At 60.7% G+C, this 15,012-nt stretch overlaps 1 protein-coding gene across 1 annotated transcript in view; it reads right to left on the reverse strand.

The window, feature by feature from the left end:
• HELZ2 (helicase with zinc finger 2) overlaps positions 1–15,012 on the reverse strand; it is a 28,975-nt gene that overhangs the window by 10,039 nt on the left and 3,924 nt on the right. Inside the window, exons 2-11 of the mRNA XM_040638598.1 lie at positions 8,373–8,464; positions 6,369–7,469; positions 5,980–6,163; positions 5,794–5,901; positions 4,924–5,441; positions 4,193–4,834; positions 2,401–3,184; positions 2,058–2,133; positions 1,588–1,982; positions 562–571 (exon numbers count right to left, since the gene is read on the reverse strand). Coding sequence (XP_040494532.1) covers positions 562–571; positions 1,588–1,982; positions 2,058–2,133; positions 2,401–3,184; positions 4,193–4,834; positions 4,924–5,441; positions 5,794–5,901; positions 5,980–6,163; positions 6,369–7,348 — 3,697 coding nt within the window. The 5' untranslated portion in view covers positions 7,349–7,469; positions 8,373–8,464. The remainder of the gene's footprint in view (positions 1–561; positions 572–1,587; positions 1,983–2,057; positions 2,134–2,400; positions 3,185–4,192; positions 4,835–4,923; positions 5,442–5,793; positions 5,902–5,979; positions 6,164–6,368; positions 7,470–8,372; positions 8,465–15,012) is intronic.

The raw sequence follows: 15,012 nt of genomic DNA on the forward strand, positions 1-15,012 counted from the left end.
GCGCAGCACCCGGGAGAGGTGGCACGCGGCCACGACACAGGCGTCCACGGAGTCCAGGCGGGCTGGCAGCTCACGGCCGGCACCCGGGTGCCTCTTGATCACATGCTCAGCTTCCTCGTAGGACAGCTGGCGGTCAGAGCAGATCACAGAGGGCGCGAAGCGCAGGCTTTTGAGCTGGTCACTGCCCTTCTCAATGGTGAGGAAGAGGGAGATGGCCAAGCGGTCCTGGCCCGGCAGGAGGCTGAACGCATCCTGGCAGAGGCCCGCAGGCAGCATAGGCACGGGCTCCCGGTCAGGGGCGTAGAACGTGACGCCCTGTCTGCGGGCCTCCAGGTCCAGAGGCCCGTCCCTGGGGACAGAGCTGGCCACGTCGGCAATGTGCACGGCCACCTCGTACCTGGAGCCCAGATCTCGAACGCTGAGGGCATCATCCAGGTAGCGGGCGCCCTGGGGGTCCACGGTGAAGGTCAGGAAGCCGCGGCAGTCCTCCCGGCCGTCGGGCGCCCGGCCAAGCTCCGCCCGGTACTTCTGCAGTGCCTTGCTGACACACGCCGGCTCCACCGACGGCTTCCTCAGGCCGTGCTCCAGGTCCAGGATGCGGAGGCCCTGCTCCCAGGTGGTGGCCTCGGGCAGCACCTCCAGGATGATGCCCAGCGGGTAGTAGAAACGCTGCCGCCACAGGACAATGCGCACCCAGAAGAGGCGGCTGCCGCGGTCCTCGGCGGTGAGCCGCTCGTACCTCACCCGCTGCACGCGGCCCTGCTGGACGCGGTGGACGGGCACCTGCAGCGGGTCCTTCAGCTCGGCCACGAAGATCTTTGTCACGGAGCCGTCGACAGGGGTCATGATGCGAGGGTCCCACTCATCCATGCGGCACACGAACACCAGCTCGCGGCGCCCCCTCTTGAGCACGCCCACCACTTGGCCCTGCAGCCTCCCCGCGGAGCCTCCGTCTGCGCCCAGGACCTTCACCAGCACCTCGTCCCCGCTGAAGGCCATCCCACAGCGCAAGCGGCCCCTGATCTGGATGGGGCCAGAATCCACGTCGTCCAGCGGCATGGCCGTGGCGCGGTCGAAGGTCTCCTGCACGAAGGTGCAGCGGCGGTACAGCTCGGGCTCCGAGCACAGCCGTCTCCGCAGTGTGGCCCGCGGCAGGTTGGTGTACTGCCGGGCCCGGTGTGGGGACGCGGGCCTGGCGACGGTGTCCAGCAGCCCGTCTTCCCGGACGGTCACCATCACATTCCGGGCTTCATCCAGGAGCTCCTGCAGGATGGAGTCGTCGGTGTTGAGCTCCGTGTCGGAAGGCCAGAAGTCCGACTCTGCATCCTCGGGGTCCTCGGCGTCCCCATTCTCCATGGCCGTCGGCCCTGCCGCCGCCTTCCCGGGGGCCAAGTCCCCCACTGATGAGTTCCCTGCTGACGTTGTGTCCTCTGCCTCCGTGTGCACCGTGTCCCCCACTGCTGGGCAGCCCCCGGCCACAGACCCTAACGCTGCGTCCCCAGCCTCTGTCCTCCGCGTGGCTTCGTCTCCCGCTGCTGAGGTCTTGGACGGGGATGTAGTCCCCTCAGCCTTGGCCCCTGGCCGCACCTTCTCCGTGGCTGCGTGCTCTGTGGCTGGAGCCCCTGCTGCCCCCTCCTCCGGGACAGTGTCCTGGGCCCCGGCTGCCACAGATCTCTCTGCTCGGAGGGCCCAGCGCTGCCTGTGGACCACGCTCTGCTCGATGTGCTCCAGGGACAGAGTCTTGGGGGAGACGCTGCAATGCTTCACACACTCGCGGATGAAGCTCTTCCAGAGCTTGCTGCAGGCCCCGAAGGAGCAGAGGGCCACGGCATTGCCCACAGCCACCACCTGGGACTGGGCGCGGGTCATGACGGTGTTGAGCACACGGGCGTCGGTGAAGAACCCCAGGGCGGGTGCCCCCGAGCTCAGCAGGCTGTCGTGGTCGTGCACGGTACTCAGCACCACCACCCGGAACTCCCGCCCTGCGAGGGGGTGCGGTCAGGCCGGGCAAGGAGGGGCGGCCCCACCCCGCCCTCACCCCGGCACTCAGCACCCACCTGGCAGGATCTCGAAGCTGCCCACAGACACCTGGCCCAGGTCCCTCCTCCTCAGCTCCTGCCTCAGCGCACTCACCTAGAGACAAACACGCCGGAGCAGCAGGCCTGGGTGAGCACTGGGGTGTGCGGGGAGGGCCCCCAGCAAGGACCCCGGTGCCCTGGCACCGATCACGGGGTTCAAGCCCACATCATGTCCCGGCAGATTAATCCCTCAGCCCCTCTCTCAGGAGTGGAAACTGTGGCTAAGGAGGCCACCCCGGGGGCAGGCAGGTCCCCCAGACCTCCTCCGGGCGTCCCTGTCGGAAGTGAGGGAGGCAGGCCATCCCCGGCAGCTGGGGCTCACCTGGGCACCGTGGGACACGGCACAAATGCTCCTCTGCTCACGGCCGCCCCAGCAGGGGGGCCAGCTCTGGTAGATCTCCTGCACCTTCTCGGTGACCTGGACGATCTCCGCCGTGTTCAGCCAGGACGTACGAGACATGTCACGCTCGGGGCTGCCCGCCACGTGGCAGAACATGAGCGGGTAGTGCTTGGGGTGGCGAGGAACCTTGCCGCTGGCGTGGATGGGGCTGCCCTTGGCCACGTAGAAGTGCCGTGAGACGAAGCTGAGGATGGCCTCGGTGGAGCGGTAGTTCTCGTGGAAGACGATCCGGCTGTGCCGGGCCACCTCGTGCTCCTCCTGCTGGTAGTGCTGGAAGAGGCGGTACAGCAGGGTGTGCGCCGCGGCCTGCGCGCGGGCCACGCTGAAGAGCTTGGGCGTGACCTGCATGTGGTCCCCCGCCAACACCACGCGGGTGCTGGGCGAGGCGTAGCGCAGCGGGGTGAGCGCCTCGCACTCCAGCATCTGCGCGGCCTCGTCGATGAGGATGTGCGAGAAGAAGCCGGCCGGCACCCTGAGCTCGCGGGCCTGGGAGGTGGTGGTGACCACGATGCGGTGCTGCTCCAGCTCCGCCCGCGTCGGGGGCCGGAAGGCCCGGCGGTCCCCGGTCAGGCAGCAGTACTGCAGCGTGGCCGCGTCCGTCTGGCTGGGCGGGCGGTCCGTGTACATCACCCGCAGCGGAGTGGCCTCGGGGTGGCCGCTGCTGACGTAGCGGTGGAAGTGCTCCTCGATGTAGATGTCGGCCGCACTGAGGGGGAAGGGCACACGGGGCCTCAGCAGCTGACCACTCAAGCCCCTCCGGTGAACCCAGCCTGGCCTGGATGCCAGGCACTCAGCTGGGGCAGACAGACCTGTGTCCTGCCCCCACAGAGCTTGAACACCAGCAGAGGGGACAGACAGACAGACCAACAGGGGACCGTCAGAGCCGGATGAGGAGAACTGGCAACAGCACAGAGGGTCCGGGTGGTCAGGGAGGGCTCCCTGGAGGAAGAGGTGAAGGAGCTGGCCATGCAGACAGGCAGAGAGGGGAACCGTGAGGGCCCCTGCCTGAGGCAGCCCAGGGTGACCAGGGGCTGTGGATGGCCCTGAGCTCGGCTCCCAGATGGCTGTCGGTGGGTGGGCAGCGATGCGTGCAAGTTCTCGGGAGAGTGGGAGAAGCACCAAGGCCGGCCCCTCACACCCAGGGAGAGACCCCTGCCCAGGCCGCGGGAAGTACTGGGAGCCAAGAAAACCATACTGACCAAAGGGGGCCAGTTGAGAGAGACTGAAGGAAGAGTCTGTATTCCTCTAAAAGACAACACCAGAGCCTCACCCCAGGAAATGCTGGACTGGCCATGCCGGACCCCCACCCACAACTCTCTCTGGACTAGGGCCTCTGTGGAGGCACGCACAGCCCCGCCCCCAGACAGCAGACCCTGACCCCCAGGGCACCCTGCACTGGGCCCGAAGCACAAATGTCCCATCTTTCAGCTCGGAGCTGATGAGCTCTCAGAGAGAGTCCCAAGGATCAGAGTCACCCTCCTGACCGCCCAAGGGCTGCACTGCTCCCACCCCCACCCCCACCCCCACAGTGTCCACGGGGCAGCCAGAGGATGCAAGCCCAGCCCAGACCCCGCCCGCTCTGCCGATGGCCAGACAACCCGGCCAGTCCACTCTAGCACTAGCTGCCAGGCCTCCGGTGACCCCGGGAGTCCCAGGCACCATCCCAGCGGCAGCCTTGCCCCGGCCCAGCGAGCAGGCAGGGCTCTGGGCTTACCTGTTGGTGTGTGTGCAGATGAGGACCCTGGTGTGGGGTTGCCGGATGACCTCCAGTGAGGCCATAGCCAGCGTGTAGGTCTTGCCTGTGCCAAAAGGGCCATAGATGAGCAGGGGGGCAATGGGCCGCGTGCCCCCGGGGCTTCTGCCCGCGATGAAGGCCACAGCCGACTTCTGCTTGTGGTTGCCCTGCATTGTGGGTGGGGTGGGCAGAGGACGGGGCACGTCGCAGGTCGGCAGGTCAGGCACCACCAGGCGCTCCTCGGGCAGCGCGTCCACTGCCTGGTGCCAGTAGCGGAAGGTCAGCGGGTCGATCTGGAACTGGACTTCCAGGACGGGGCTGGTTTCGGGCTGCAGCCCCAGGGCCGAGCAGCAGCGGGCGGGCAGCAGCAGCCACAGTGCCTGCTCCGAGCTGGCCCGTGTTTCTAGCCGCACCTCAAACACCGTGTGGTCAGGTGCGGGGACAGGGGCCACGAGGGCTGTGCTGACCGCCCGGCCCAGCAGAAAGCCCTCATCTGTGTCTGGCATCAGAGACGAGGGGGTGGGGACCTCGGCATAGAGGGCTCCTGACGGCGGGAAGAGCATGCCCAGGGCCGGCGTCTGCAGCATCGTCCTCAGGGACACTGGGCCCCGGAAGTTCAGCCTGGCAGGGAGAACAGGGTCAGCGGCCCGGGGCCGCAGCTCTGTAGTCCGCAGCCCCGCGGCCACCATCTGCCTAGCGGCCCCACTCACTTGGCCACCAGCCGCTGCTGAGTAGCCTCCTCCTCATAGAGAAAGTGGTGCATCCGCTGCCGGTAGTTGTCGCGGGAGACGGGACCCGGGGCGGGGCCCGCGTGACTGAAGTCCAGCGCCAGGGCGGGCACCTTGTACTTCGCCAGCAGGGCCACCTGCTCGGCCGTGCGCTCCACACCAGGCACCACGTGGCGGTTGCCCGTGTGCCAGCGCTCCAGCTCCTCGAGGTGGCCGTGCACCCGCGAGCCCCGGAGCCCCGGGCAGCGCACCTGGCCCAGTTGCAGCCCCAGCTTCCGCAGCAGCACTGGCCTGCGGCCGAAGTCGAAGACCACCCATTGCTCGAAGGAGCCGAAGGAGGTGCTCTGCACGCGCACCTCCACCTGGAACTTGGCTGGGGAGGCACGCGCACGGAAGCGCTCCCCCTTCGCATAGAGCTGGCCCGGCGGAAGGCAGGGGGCCACCAGCGAGAAGTCTGCTCCCAGCTCCTGCTTGAGCAGGGCCACGTGAAGCAGGGGCTCCTGGGGGAGAGGCTGGATGGTGAGGCGGCCCCAGACCCTGCCCGCCCATCAGGGTCCAGGCTGACACACGTGCCTCTGCCCACCCTGCTGGGCTTCCTGGCTGTGACCCCGGAAGGGTGCTCGGCCTGTCTGAACCTGGGGGTTCCCCTCTGCAAACGGGGTCACAGAGCAGCCGCCGTGGAGGGTGAGCATGGGATGCTCGGGGCACACGAGGTAACTAGCCTGGTCCCCACTCTGTGCCAGACATTCCACAGAATAACGGCACAGGGCCTCACACAGGAGACTGAGGCAGGAGGACGCGCAGGCAGCTCCAACCCCAAGCCCCAACCAACCCGGGGCTGCTGATTCTCACCTCAGACTGGATGTCGAATACCCAGCTGTGCTGAGTTTTCCTCTCATGGGCCTGATGCACCAAGGGCTGGGGGCAGGTGATGGACACGCCCTCGACGTTCTCAGCCAGCTGCACAGGGAGTCTGGCCGTCAGCAGCGGGGCTCTGGCCCCAGCAACCCCCTGCCCACTCACTTGGTCCCCACTTACCACCAGGACCTCACTCCTGCTGCGCTGGTACTCAGCCAGCAGCCGCGCCTGGTAAGACACCAGCCCTTCCTGCCAGGCGGCCTGCTCCCGCAGCTTTAGGGTCTGTGTCCGCTGGATCCACTCCTGCAGCTCCTGCTGGGAATGTGCCTTGGTGCAGACGTCCCCGTACTCACAGAGGCTGGGTCTGGGAAACGGGAGGTCAGCAAGCAGAGCACGGGTAAGCACTCTCAGCCCAATACTGACCTATGGCAGGAGGCAGGGTGGGCTCCAGGCCTGGGGGCAGGGCAGGGTGGGAACCGGGACCTCCTCCATCCTGTGCCCACGAGAAGAGGCCTCAATGAACATCCCTTAACCACCCCCCACCCCGCCCCCCACCCCACTGTCCTTACTTTGGGCAGAGCTCAAACGTGGAGAGCCCCGTGGGTGGGCTGCGGTGCTCCCAGGCCTCCACCTGGTCCAAGGCCACCATCTGTGCATGCTCCAGAGATGAGCAGTGGTTCTCAAAGGCCTCCTGGGAGTGGCAGGTGACCAGACAGGCGTGGCAGTACAGCCTGACTGCGGGGGGCTGGCCATGGGGGACGGTGCGCTCATCCCCTCTGGGGGCAGTGGGAGAGAGCAGGTCCCGCCGCTGGAGCCCATCCAGCTGCTCAGCCTCCCACACGGCCATCTCCACCGCGCTGTGCGCGTACTGGCAGCGGGATGCCCCATGCCGGCACGGCCGCCCACGCCCCACGTACGTGCAGTAGGCCAGGGGCTGGCCGTACTGGGGCTGGGGCCGCACCTCCACAACCTGCTGCTTGCGGCGGCCCTCGGCGCTCACGTGGGTCAGGAGCGAAGGGCAGGCGCCATGCCTGGGGCAGCGCCCCTGGGGGTCCACCGGGCAGAGACGTGGAGGACAGCACCGGAAGCAGTGGGAGCAGAGCAGCTGGAACTGGCCGCCATACTCGGCACGGATGGCATCGGCTGGGCTGCGCAGCTGGCCCTGGGCCCGGCCGCCCTGCAGCTCAGTCTTGAGCCACAGACGCCGGACATTGTGCTCACGCTCGAAGGTCCAGACCAGGGCCTCCTCCGGGCTTCGGGCAAAGGTACACTGGTTGCGGTGGCGCTGGCAGCCGAGCCCCGGGGTGTAGTACCAGCAGACTTCATAGCGGGCAGGCCGTGGGAAGCTGGGCCGCCGGTCCACCTTGCGCCAGACCCGGCTCTTGGGGGCTCGCTTGAAGCGGGCCAGCAGGATCTCTTCGGGACAGCTGTGCTCCACCCTCCGCAGGACGTAGGTGCTCTCATTGAGGCGCTGAGTACAGCGGGGGCAGCCCAGGTACAGGTCCACCTGGGCACACAGCCTGGCCAGAGAGAGCTCCTTGGTGGCCATGGGGCTGCTGGGTGCTGAGCCGGACCCTGGGGACACGATCCCTGGCCTGGGTCTGTGAAGTGCTATCCGAGGCTCACAGCTTCAGCGGGTCCTCTGGGGCTGGTCACCCGTGATGAGAAGTCTGGAATGGGAGGAGGAAGTTCGGACCCTGAGGCCAGAAGGTCCACATGCACCCAGGCAGGGGCTCAGACACACTCCGCCTCTCCGTCAGGTCAGGGAGAACTGCGTCCACCAGACAGGAGGAGGGGGTCCAAGGAGCTGGGCCACACTGACCTTGACCCAACCAAGACCCCTCCCACTTCTGAAAGGTCTCTGGGCCCTGCCTAAAGGAGCCAGCTGGCCACCTGGGAGGAAGGTTGCCCCGGCAACAGGAGCCCTGGGGGCCCCTGGACGCTTGGGGCTCTCCCAGGAGCCTCTGTCTCCAACATCCCTCAAGCACTGAGTCACCTAACTACAGAGCACCCCTGCTCCGCAGAACGCGGACTGGCTCCTGGAACGGGGCACACTGGCTTCCTGCCCGCCGGGCAGAGCGGGGGCCAGCAGGACAGCATCGGAGCTCCGGGAGGAAGTGGGGATGCCCGGGTCTGCATGGAACTTCCAGGGGAAACTTTGAGCACAACAGCAAGAGATGTTTTGAAAGGAAATGGTTGCAGCCTCAGCCTGGAGGGGAAAACCCTCCCCGCGCCAAAGCGAAGCGTTGGTCCAGCTGCAGGGGGACCAGAGCAGAGCCCAAGCCCGGTGGATATTCAGGAACAGGACGACCCCAGGGGTTCCGACCCGGGCTGCAGAGATCGCGGCCCCTCCCCAGGCCCGGCGGGCGGGGGGCCAGGGTCGCGGCGAAGGGGCCGCGCGGCTCCCCCGGGCCGGGGGCTCGCAGGTGGCTTCCGGGCAACCCCCCCCGCCGCCACACCAGCACCCCCTCCCGCGGGGCGCGGCCGCCCCCTCCGCTCCCTCTCGCTTGGGGGTCCCACGGAGCCCGCTCCGGGACGGCGGCCGAGACCCCGGCCCCTCGCCGGGCGCTTACCCTGCACGCGGAGCCGCCCCCCGCCGCCGGCGCCCCCCGCACGGCGACCCGCCCCGCGCCGAGCGATCACTTTCGATTCTGCCCCCGGGTGACTCAAAGTGCTGACGCCCGATCGCGGAAATTACCTCACCGCCCCCCCGCCCCGCCCCCACCTCCGCCCTCCCCGCCCCCGGCGCCGCCGGCCCGGCGAGGCCCAGCGCGCAGCCCGCGACCCCCGCCCCTCGGCCGCGGCCCGCCCAGGTGCCCCGCGCACAGACCCGCGGGATCCTCCGCAGTTTGCAGAAGGGGCCGTGCCCACGGGGGGGGGGGGTGGGGGCGGTGAGAAAACCAGGACACAGAGCAGAGGGGAAAGGTGCTCCCGGCAGAGCCCGCTTGCGGCCGCAGAGCTGCTGGGGCAGCAGATGGACCTGTCGGGACCGGGGGACCCCAGCGGCAGGGCTGGGAAGGGGAGGGGCTGAGAGCTGGGGGCGGGGAGGGGTGGCTTTCCTAAGAGGCTCCATGCAGTCTAGGTCAGAGGGGACCTGCCGACTCTCTTACCTGGGAGGTTCTTACCTGAGGGTGCCCTGGAGTGCTATCCAGCCCCTTCAAATACACCAAAGCCAGCCAGCCCAGACAAGGGACACCCCCCCATCCTAGACAGCGGGAAGGTCGGGGGCATTCTGCAGCCTGACCACATTGAACCCCCCAACTTTCCTGCTCGGCTGCCATCCTTAGTCACCTGTGAGGAAACTGAGGCACTGCACTCACTGGCCGAGCCTCAGCAGCTGGCAAAGCACCCAGTCGCCCTGCTGTCACCTGACGTCACCCCAAGGAGCCTGGCTTCCTAGATTCATACCCTCGTAGAGTCCCCTTGAACAAGGAGGAGACCTAACAGATACAGCAGAAGTTCAGCGACCAGGGCTGGGCCACGGGACACTGTGCTTCCTCAGCTCTGTCAGGCTGACTGTGGGGGACGCTAGCCACCACGGAGGGAGGGCCCTCAAGCAGCCCAGCCCGCGGTCCCCCTGCCAGGAGGGACCGAGGCCTCCTGCCAAACCCCAGCACCAATTGTCTGGAATGTGCAAGCAGACCCCCCCCAGATGATGAAGCCCCAGCTCACCGCAGCCTCGCTGGAGACCCCACGCCTGGGCCACCATGGAGCCACTTCCAACTACAAGAGGAAGCACGTTTAACATTGCTCTGGGCCCACGAGTCTTGGAGCAATCTCTCACACAGCAACAGAGCGCGGATACGCCAAAACCATTCCTCAGTGAAATGCACCTGTACCGAGACCGGGTCAGCATCACGTGGGGAGGGGCAATAATGGAAGCTTCCCATCTAACTCCGGAAGCTGGCTGGGTGCACCATCGTTAATTATGCTAGGAGCCTGAAGATGCATAAGCATCAAGTACTAGGACATAATAAAGTCTTCCATCAGTAATAGCAGCAACAGAAGACCTAGGGATGAGCTTAACAAAAAACATGCAAAAAACCTGAAATGTTCCCAAGAGACACAACAGAACACCACTGAAAAGGGAATGGAATACTACGTTCATGGATAAGGAGACTTAACAAATTACGTAAAGATATTAGTTCTTCCTAAACTTATCTATGAACTTAATACAATCCCAATAAACATACTAAGAAGAGTTGGGGGATAGACAAGCTGATTTTAAAATTCATTGAGAAAAGCATCACACAAACAAGCAAGAATGGGCAGGAAAATTATTACAAAAAAGAGTAACTGAAAACTGAAGACAGATCACTCCCAAACTCATCTTACAAGCCCAGCATTACCCTGATCCCAAAGCCAGATAAGGATACCACAATAAAAGAAAATTAAACCCCAGGACGCCTGGGTGGCTCAGTCAGTTAAGTGTCTGCCTTCGGCTCAGGTCGTGGTCTCAGGGTCCTGGGATCGAGCCCCACATCAGGCTCCTTGCTCAGCAGGGAGACTGCTTCTCCCTCTCCCTCTGTCCCTCCCCCTGTTTGTGCTCTCTCCTTCTCTGACAAATAAATAAATAAAATCCTTAAAAGAAAGAAGAAGAAAATTAAAGACCAATAGCCCTGATGAATATAGATACAAAAATTCTCACCAAAATACCAGCAAACCAAACTCAACAGTACATTTAAAGGATCATCCACCAGGACCAAGTGGGATTTACCCCTGGGATGCAAGGATGGTTCAACATCTGCAAATCGATAAAAGTGATACATCACATTAATAGAACAAAGGATGGGATGCCTGGGTGGTGCAGTTGGTTGAGCGACCAACTCCTGGTTTCAGCTCAGGTCGTGATCTCAGAGTCGTGAGATGGAGCCCTGTGTCTGGCTGTGTGCTCAGCACAGAGTCCACCTGAGATTCTCTCCCCCTCTCCCTCTGCCCCTCCCACTTGTGTGTGCACATGCGCTCTCTCTCTCAAAGAAATAAATAAATCTTTTTAAAAAATAGAATGAAGGATAAAAATCATATGAGCATCTTAGTAGATGCAGAAAAAAATTTGACAAAACACAACACCCTTTCATGATAAGAACACTCAATAAACTGGACACAGGAGGAATGTTCCTTGCACAATAAGCACCATATATGACAAGCCCACAGCTAACGTCCTACTCAGGGGAGAAAAGTTAAAAGCCTTTCTTCTAAGATAGGAACAAGACAGGGATGCCCACTTTCATCATTCCTATTCGACATAGCACTGGAAGTCCTAGAGAAGTAAGAGAAATAAAAAGCATCCATATCAGAAGGGAACAAGTAAAACTATTTCTGTTTGCGGGTGACATGATCTTATATATAAAAAACCCTAAAGACTCCACTAAAAAAACCTGTTAAGTGATAAATGAATTCAGTAACGTCCAGGACACAAAATCAGCATATACAGAAATTGGTTGCATTTTTATACACTAACAACAAAACTATCTGAAAAAGAAATAAAGCAATCCCACTAACAATAGTATCAAAAATAATAAAAATTTAGGAATAAATTTAACAAAGGAGGTGAAAGATCTGTACACTGAAAACTGTAAGACACTGATGAACAAATTGAAAAAGACATACAGAAAAAAATGGCAAGATATTCCATGCTCATGGATTAGAAGAATTCATGTGAAAATATCTGTACTACCCAAATCAGTCTACACATTCAATGCGATCCCAATTAAAATTCCAATGGCATTTTCCATAGAAATAGAAAAAACTACCCTAAAATTTATTTGGAATCACAAAAGACCCGAAATAGCCAAAGTCACACTAAGAAAAAAGAACAAAGCTGGAGGCATCACACTTTCTGATTTCAAGGTATAATACAAAACTATAGAAATCAAAACAGTAAGGTCTCGGCACGAATACAGGCACACAGACCAGAGAAATAGAATGGAGAGCCCAGACATAAGCCCACACATATATGGTCAGCTAATTTTTTATAAAGGTGCCAAGAACACACGATGGGGAAAGGACAGTCTCTTCAATGCATAGTGTTGGGAACACGGGACATCTGCCTGCAGAAGAATGAAACTGGTCTCCTTCTTAGACCACTCACAAAAATTAATTCAAAATGGATCAAAGATTAAATGTAAGACCTAAAACCATAAAACCCCTAGGAAAAAGACATGGGGAGAAAGATCCTTGACATTTGTCTTGGCAATGCTTTCCTGCATGGGACACCAAAACCCCTGGCAGCACACCCTACAGCAAACACGTGGGACAACATCAGACTGAAGAGCTCCGCAAAGGAAGCCATCAATAAATTGAACAGGTACCTACAGAATGCAAAAAGATATCCGCAAACCATATAGCTGGTGAGGGGTGAATATCCAAAATACATAAGGAACTCACACAACTCAATAGCAAAAAAATAAATAACCAAATTTATACATGGGCAAAGGACCTGAACAGACACATTTCCGAGAAGACATACAAATGGCCAACAGGCGCGTGAAAAGATGCCCCCCCATCGCTGTCATCAGGGAAATACAAACCAAAAGCACATGAGATCCCGCCTCACACTGGTCAGAATGGCTAAAACGAACAAGTCAGGAACGGACAGCTGCTGGAAGGGTGTGGGAAAGGGGACGCTTCCTCTTGCACCGCTGGTGGGAACGCAAGCTGGTGCAGCCACATGGAGAACGGTGTGGAGGGTCCTCAGAAAGGTGAAAATAGAGCCATCCTACACCGGCGATCGCACTCCTGCGTATCTACCCCAAAGATACAGAGGTAGTGAAAAGAGGGGGCCCCTGCACCCCAATGCCCACTGCTGAGGGTCGCCCCTCCCTCACTGGCACCCCCTCCCCTGTGCCCTGAAGGACTCTGAGGAGGCATCTGAAATGTGGTGGAATGCAATTTTTCCCAAGAAACCTTGTTAAAGAAGAAAATTGAAGTGACCACAACGCACCCTGGGTTTTTAAAAAAAGAACTGAAAAGTATATAAAGTTCGGGGGCGCCCGGGTGGCTGAGTCGGGTGAGCACCTGACTCTTGATTTCAGCCCAGGCCGCGATGTCAGGGTCGTGGGATCGAGCCGCTGTCTCTGTCGTACATATGTAGAGAGAGTTCTGAACTCAGTTACAGAAAAGAGAAGAATCAGAACGGTCGGCCGGGACGGAGGAAGACTGACGTCTTTTCCTCTACCTTCTTGGACGTTGAGTTTGTACGGTTTCTATTCCTCATTCAAATACAAACGAAAAGTGTAAAAGGCATCAGGCACTGAATCGTGAACTCTTGCCAAGTATCCGGTTCTCCGCCCTTTTCCCGTGGTCCCTAAGCCGGGAAGACAGCCCCTCCCCTTCTGGCCTCGCAGATCCTTCAGATGCTGATGGTGACCACCTTGTCCTCTTCTGCAAAGATCCCTCCCTGAAACCCAGACCCACACCTCACACTGCGCTAGGCCCAACCCTCCTCCTCCTGCTCCCCGCAGCCTCCCTGTTCAACAGATGAGCACCCTATCCTCCCAGGTGCCCAGGCGTCCTGGACCCTCTGGCATTCTACCTCCAACCATCGGCAAATGCCCGGCTCCAAACCCAAGCAGCCCCAGAAAACAGAGAGCCCTGCAGCAGCCTCTGAGCCCCCGTGTCCACATCCCTCCCTGCTAGGAACACAGCAGTCCTTTCCAAACTCTGCTTGGCTACCCAACCGGGAAATGCAGAGGGACAAAGGGGTGATGTTTGCAACCATCACAGTAATAACTGAGACAGGGTACTCATGCAGCCTCGAGGCATCTCCCCCGGGATACCTCACGCTTACTGCAGGGAAACCGTCGGACCTCTCCCGGCCTTGCCATCGGGGCTCACATCACCAGCAACAGGACACACTGATACCACGCCCCCCAGGCACGGTGCTTGGAGGACACACCCCACGCCCGTGGTCCCAGCCCCAAAATGCAAACCCTCACACCAATCCAAGGAGGTATCACAGACTCTACGAAATGACCAGATGGCGAAAGACCACGAAGGGCTGGAGCGTTGCAGACTCTCAGACTAAAAGCCTATAAATATATATATATAGTAGGAGACGGTTAAGGGAGAAATGTGGATGTGGGCTATCAGTAACGTGGCATCAAGGCAAGTCTCCTGGTTTAATGAGACAAAGGACATGTGTTAGGACGCAGACACTAAGGGGTCAGCAGTAAAGGGCTCGAGGTCTGCAACTTGCTCCCAGACGGGTCAGACACAAGTTTACTTATATAGTGAACCAAATGGGACAAGACTAGAAACCAGTGAACCTAGATGAAGAGTTTACGATGCCCTCTGCACCATGTCTCCAACTCTAGTGTAAGTTTGTTTGAGATGATATCAAAGTAAAAAGTAAATAAAGCATTAGCCAACAACTCCCCCAGTTAACCAGGCCTTCCTCACCCAGAGAATTTCCTAGTGGATAAAGCTCGGCCCTTTGCCCTCTGCCATCACCAGAGCCGCTGGGAAAGCCCCAGACACCCCTACCGGCATCACTTGAGCGTGGAGCTCCCACCGGGGTCCCTGGTCTGGTCTCAGCTCGTCTGAGCAGGCTCTGGTTACAGTCCACCAGAAGAGAACTGAACACCCAGGTACGGGCTCCCAAGGACCCTCCCAGGGACCCACCCAGGGGCCCTCCCGCCAGCCAGAAGGTCACATCCTGGCCTGGGACCAAGGAGGCGATCGAGTCTATGAGTGGGAGGGTCCTAGTTTCGCCTGGGGGCAGGGGCACAGCCTCGAGGGTGCGTGGGGGCCATCCTACCTGACGGGGGCACCAGGAAGGAAGAGGTGTCACCACAGGAAAGGTCTACACAGCCCAGTTGTCCCAGCTGCTCTCCCCACCCCAGCCCTACAGCAGCTCTGCACCACCCTGCCCCGTGCACCCCCACCCCACACTTGAAACCCCTCCTGGAACCCCCAGGCCAGGCCCTGAACCCCTAGAGAGTGAGCTTTGCAGAGCTGATGAGGGTGGTCACTGTGAAGACTGAGGTCAATCCCAAAAGCCCTGGGTGCCCCCAGAACAGGGGAGAGGCGCCTGCCAGCCCGGCTGGGGGCGGGGCCTCCTGCCGCTTGATCAGACTCCTCCCCACCAGGTCCTCTAGGGTGACACGCTGGGGGCAGGGCTCTTCCCGCAGCTGGAGGGCGTGTCTGCACTCCCTACTGGGGGTTGGTGCTCTTGGGCGCCCTACGGAAACGGCTTACAGCCCCAGCCTCCAA

The sequence above is a fragment of the Ursus maritimus genome, unplaced genomic scaffold (assembly GCF_017311325.1).
Source record: "Ursus maritimus isolate PB19 unplaced genomic scaffold, ASM1731132v1 scaffold_22, whole genome shotgun sequence".
Taxonomy (NCBI): domain Eukaryota; kingdom Metazoa; phylum Chordata; class Mammalia; order Carnivora; family Ursidae; genus Ursus; species Ursus maritimus.